This window comes from Mus pahari, chromosome X, assembly GCF_900095145.1.
Source record: "Mus pahari chromosome X, PAHARI_EIJ_v1.1, whole genome shotgun sequence".
NCBI classification, from domain to species: domain Eukaryota; kingdom Metazoa; phylum Chordata; class Mammalia; order Rodentia; family Muridae; genus Mus; species Mus pahari.
In genome coordinates, this window is record NC_034613.1 from 63,953,307 (window position 1) to 63,959,306 (window position 6,000).

At 37.2% G+C, this 6,000-nt stretch overlaps 2 protein-coding genes across 4 annotated transcripts in view; one reads left to right on the plus strand and one right to left on the minus strand.

Annotated features, from left to right (window-relative positions):
* Window positions 1-2,204, minus strand: part of F8 (coagulation factor VIII) — a 195,254-nt gene extending 193,050 nt beyond the window's left edge. For all 3 annotated transcript variants that reach the window (XM_029534480.1, XM_021188046.2, XM_029534482.1), the window contains exon 1: window positions 1,932-2,204. In XM_029534480.1, the coding sequence (XP_029390340.1) occupies window positions 1,932-2,077 (146 nt within the window). In that variant the 5' untranslated portion in view covers window positions 2,078-2,204. The remainder of the gene's footprint in view (window positions 1-1,931) is intronic.
* Window positions 2,205-5,545: 3,341 nt separating this feature from the next.
* Fundc2 (FUN14 domain containing 2) overlaps window positions 5,546-6,000 on the plus strand; it is a 16,047-nt gene continuing 15,592 nt past the window's right edge. Inside the window, exon 1 of the mRNA XM_021188197.2 lies at window positions 5,546-5,681. Within this exon, the coding sequence (XP_021043856.2) occupies window positions 5,591-5,681 (91 nt within the window). The 5' untranslated portion in view covers window positions 5,546-5,590. The remainder of the gene's footprint in view (window positions 5,682-6,000) is intronic.

The following is a 6,000-nucleotide window of genomic DNA, read 5'->3' on the forward strand; positions in this document are numbered from 1 at the left end:
TTTGTGGTGCATACCTGTTATTTCAGAACTCAAGCAGTAGAGACATGAGGATCAGAAGTTCAAAGTCATCTTTATCATCTACATAATAAGTTGGAAGCCAATATAAGCTACATGCAATTCTGTCTCAAATAAAATAAAACCTCCAAATTCATTCTTTCAAAGAACTACCATGAACAAAACAGGGAAATTTTTGGCTAGCTTATTCACAAATAACTAGCAAAGACACAGGAATTTAAGGGCATGTAACTACAGACAATTTAAAGATTCATGAAAAAGTAAAACACTGTAGCAAAGCAATTGTTAAAAGTAAAAGAGCTTTCCAATGGAAATGTTATTAACACTATCCTAAATCACACTGGGGACAAATGGAGTCATAAGTAAGTCTTGCCTAACAAGACTTTAAATATCAGATAGTTCTATATATCTCTAAATAACAGATAATTCTATAGAAAAGGATGGAATACTCACAAATTTATATGATAAATTAAACCAAACTTTAATATCAAAACTCAATAATGATGATAAAAATAAAGCTAGAGAGGTGAATGTGGTGGTGCCATAATGATAGGCTACTTACACAGATGGAAATGAAGCTAAATAGATCACTCTCTCATGCCATGCAAAATAAATGTCAAGATAAATTAGAGTCAAAAATACTAAATTCTTACAACAAAATCTAGAAGGACACACATATAACCTTGAGGTGTGAAAGACATTTTTAACAAACACTGTCAAATCTAAAGATATTAAAATTTTATATTTGACTATAAAACTTTAAGTGTTTTCATAAGTAAGTTATAAAGTAAGGCAAGAGATAGATAATCTTAGGAGAAATTATAATATAAATAAAGGATAATGAATACATGTAATAAAAGCAGCTAAAAAAAATGGAAGACCCCAAAGAAATATGGGTGAAAAATATAAAAAGTAAAATCTGAAAAATTAACTCTGATAGCCAACATGCATTTTAAAAGATGATGAATCTCATTACAAATAAAATATTACAATTAAAGATACAATATTATATGTCTATAAGACTGGCAAAAATTAAGCAGTAATGTAAGACTTATTCCTGATGCAAATGCAGAGGTAAATATAATCCCATGCTCTGAAGATCAAAATGTATGAAGAGTCTTGAACGTTCTAAAATTTTAAACTAAAACAGCTGATTGTGGTGGTTCATACCTTTAATCCCAAACTTAGGAAGCAGAGGCAAGTGGATATTTTTGATTTCTAGGCCATTCTGGTCTTCATAGTAAGTCCCAGGGCAGCCAGAGATATAAAAACAAAACAAAACAAAAAACTAAAACAGAACTCTTTCCTTTGTTCCAGCAAGATATCACCAGAGAATCTATTCACTAAAATAACAGTAATGTGTCTGGGATTGTATCTCAATGATAAAGCACTCATAAATAAAATAGGAGACCCTGAAGTCCACCCAGAGTACCACAAAATGAGTGAATTAGTGAGTTAATGAACACAGTACATACCAATATAGGATAAAGACACTCTCTATTCCAAACAGTAATGAGATGAATGTGTTTATTTTTATATTTTTGTGTAGATGTGTACTTTTGTGTAGAAATAATGTGTGTAATAAAAACATTGTAAAAGTTAAAAATTACTGACTGGACCCCTTAGTCTAAGCAGTCTAATTGCTTAGAATGTCTTTTCCCTACCACCCTCTCACACACATACACACAAACAAACACACATACAGAGTTTTGATTAATAATTATTAATTTTATAAAAATGGGATATTATACATAATTTATATGCTTTTACACTAAGTAACACCTAGTAGAATTTTCTCCATGTCAGTAGAAACAACCTTAATTCATCATTTGTAATATATGTATGAGTTGGGTCATACAAATAAACACAGTCAAAGTCATATCTTTACAATGTTGCACTTGACAGAGGATTTTTACCTTGAGTCTGAATGCACCACATTGAGCAGATCACTCTGAATATAGTTCCAGGACAATTCCACTGCACCAAGGTAGTATCTTCTGATGGCACTAGAGCAGAAATTGAAAAAGCTCAGAAAGAAGCAAGCAAAGAGTGCTATTTGCATGGTTTTTATTACTAGAAAATGTTCAACTAAAGAAATAAAAATTTAACTCTTCTCTAAAATAACTTTAGCTTTTAAGAACAACAACAACAACAAAGTAATGATTTAGTGAAAAGTCCTAAATATTTTGCAGAGCATTTTCTGAAAGTTTCTCTACTGAGAGTGAAAGTAGCATTAGCACTAAACAGAACTGAAAGGATTACTTCCTTTTGAGTAGTAGGAAGCAGACACAGGAAAACTGGAATGGGAAGAGTGGCTGAGCTAAGACTTAACCCATTTCCTGCTGGGTGCATCCTAACAAGTTTGAATCCTTAAGAAAAGGAACAGACTTAGCTCCAAACTTTGTCTCTGTAACTCCTTACATGGGTATTTGGTTCCCTATTCTAAGGAGGAATGAAGTATCCACGCGTTGGTCTTCCTTCTTCTTGATTTTCTTGTATTTTGCAAATTGTATCTTGGGTATTCTAAGTTTCTGGGCTAATATCCGCTTATCAGTGAGTGCATATCAAGTGACTTCTTTTATGATTGGGTTACCTCACTAAGGATGATATCCTCCAGATACATCCATTTGCCCAAGAATTTCATAAATTGATTGTTTTTAATAGCCAAATAGTACTCCATTGTGTAAATGTACCACATTTTCTGTATCCACTCCTCTGTTGAGGGACATCTGGGTTCTTTCCAGCTTCCCATAATCAGCCATCAAACCCAGACACTATTGCATATGCCAGCAAGATTTTGCTGAAAGAACCCTGATATAGCTGTCTCATGTGAGGCTATGCCAGTGCCTGGCAAATACAGAAGTGGATGCTCACAGTCATCTATAGGATGGAACACAGGGCCCCCAATGGAGGAACTAGAGAAAGTACCCAAGATGCTGAAGGGGTCTGCAACCCTATAGGTGGAACAACAATATGAACTAATCAGTACCCCAAGAGCTCGTGTCTCTAGCTGCATATGTAGCAGAAGATGGCCTAGTCAGCCATCATTGGGAAGAGAGGCCCCTTGGTCTTGCAAACTTTATATGCCCCAGTAAAGGGGAACACCAGGGCCAAGAAGTGGGAGTGGGTGGGTAAGGGAGCAGGGCATTTGATAGCATTTGAAATGTAAATAAAGAAAATATCTAATTAAAAAAAAAAGAAAAAGAAAAGGAACAGAATACTGAGGAGGAGCGTTCAGGTGTATTCAAATTCCTAGCCTGTTCTAAAAGTCTGTTCCTTGGTACCTGTAGCAAAGAAACTCTAGACAGTGAAGATTCTGGAATCCGCATGAAATGTAAAAACTTTCCCTTTGGGATTCACCAGATCCTAGCTTACTTTCTCCACAGAAACTTTCCAGCTGCCCACATGGCCTAGAGATCCAGAGAGGAAACCTGTACCCTATGTTTTATTTGCTGTTGCATTTTTATTAATGATTAACATGGGAGGCCCCAGGTAGTCATAGGCAGAGCTACTCTTGGACAGGTGTTCTTGAGTTGTATAAGAAAACCGGCTGATCAAGACATAATGATCAAGTCAGTAAGCAGTGTTCCTCCATGATCTCTGATTTAGTTCTTGCACCCTGGTTCCTGCCCTTTTGAGATTCTGTCCTGATTTCCATCAGTGATTGGTTGTTATATGGAAGTATAAGTTGAAATAAACCCTGTGGTTTTTGGTCATGGTGTTTTATTACAGCCAGAGAAACCGTAACTAAGACACCCTCCCTCCTCAAAAACCTGGAAACAAACTTATCATATGACCCAGCTATATTACTCTTAGGCATACATCTAAAATGATTCTACATTCCATTATAGGGATACTTGTATATCCATATTCATTGCCATTCAATTCATAACTGAATGAAAAAGGAAAGAGCCAACACCCTCCAACTGAAGAATGGATAATGAAAATGTGGTACATTCACACAATGGAATATTACTAAGCTGTAAAGAAAAATGAAATTAAATTTGCAGGTAAATGTATAGAGCTGGAAATAATCATTCTCCATGAGGTAACCTAGACCCAGAAAAACAAATACCTCAGATTCTCTCTCATATGTGAATGCTAACTCTGAATCTTTAGATATCTGTTTTTAATTGGAGTATCCATAGAGATCAGGAAACTAGCAAGGGGCCAACAAGGGAAGGCAGGTTTCAAGGGAAGTGGGATAGATAGACTGCAGTTGATATGAAAAGGGAACAGGAGAAGTTGAAGGGTTGAGTGGGGTAAGGATGGGAGGGCAGAGGAGAGAAGTGCATATGGGTAGTGATTATTAACACTAAAGGTATTTGAAAAAATATATGAAAACCTACTACTGTAGAAGCTTTTTCAATAAAATATACATGTATACATATATAAGAATTTAAATGGAGTTACCCCTACATCAGGGTGACAGTGTCCCTACTAAACACTGCAGGGTAACAAATATAAAGCCCAGTGCCAGGAATGGGTCACCTCTTTTGGAATTTGTTGGCTACATAAACCCCCAAACATTATAGGCTATTGCCAATTTTTTGGCAATCTACAGAACTTCATGGTGAAGACACTACTGCTGATGATACAACATACTTGAGTCATAAAACATGGAGAAATCAAGCTGGCACTGACAAGATTGCACAGTGCTGGAAGGGCACATGTGTGCTATTTGGGGTGACAAGTTATTGACAGTCTTACAAAGCATATAAGAACCTTGTGAAGTAGTATATAATGACTGGTATGGCAAAATAGCCTCACTGCTATGGTAGTGGCATAAATATAATGGGAGTAACTAATCACTTTGTTTGTATTTAGGGCCCACTCCACAGGATAGAACCAATACTTGTTACAGAGCCAAAAACCCATGACTGCCTAAGTCATAGGGAAGAACTACTTTCCTAAATGGACACAAAAATAAACTGCCCCTCCCAATTTTTTACTATTATACCAATAAAATAGGGGATCTTTCAATCCTCATCTGAGAATCTTCTTTTTCTAATAGACTCACAACTAGTATATGTACAGAGAATAAGAGGCAATAAAGTGTTCAACTCTAATTGAGATATTTGTATCACTCCCCTCTCCAGTCGAAAGGGATCCGAAGTCCTGTTTTGGCCTCTGGTACAACGTTCACGTGCTGTACTCAAACACATGCAAATACCCATATAAACAAAGTTAAAAAAAAAAAAACTTTAAAGAGGAAGAAGAAGCAGTCATAATACAAGTGTGTATTATTAAGTGGTTGGAATGCTTTAAAAAAGTGTGAGATGTGTTTTCCTGAACTTGAACAGCGTTGAAATTAATGCCAGAATTAACATAAGTTCATTGTTTACATAAATATGCAAAATCTAAAATAAATAAATAAAGGTGAAATAAACTCTGTCACAACCGAGGCGGAGAGGCTTTCTGCACACGTAGCAAGCATTCCTCTACGCAAGTGTGGGGCTGCAGCTGAGGTTGTTGTAGCAGCTGCTCCAGGACAGGAAAGATGTCTAATGCCCCGCTGTCTCCTGTTGCCAAGCGACTGGAAATATCTGTCCCACCTGCCGGAAGCAAGCTGCGGATGACTAAGGCCTGTTCCTGGTCTCGCGAGCTGAAGCTGTGTCATCGCGATACTAGCCCCCCTCCCCCCGAAATGGCCGCGACCAGTCAAGGTAAAGGCGGGAGCACGCGTGCAAGGACTGGGGTGGAATCACCTTTGTGGCCTAAAGTGAGGGACTGCTGGTCGCCTGCTGGGTTCCTCCTGCCCCAGAGTGCTTAAATAGCTCCTGGAATGGGCAGCGCAGAGACTTTTCTGCGGGTGTTCTGGGATCTGGCCAAGGTCATACTTAAGCTGGCGTTTGAGCTACCCAGGGATGTTATCTCTGCCTAGCTTTTCATTTTCTTCTTTCTTTCTTTCTTTCTTTCTTTCTTTCTTTCTTTCTTTCTTTCTTTCTTTCTTTCTTTCTTTCTTTCTTTCTTTCTTTCTTTCTT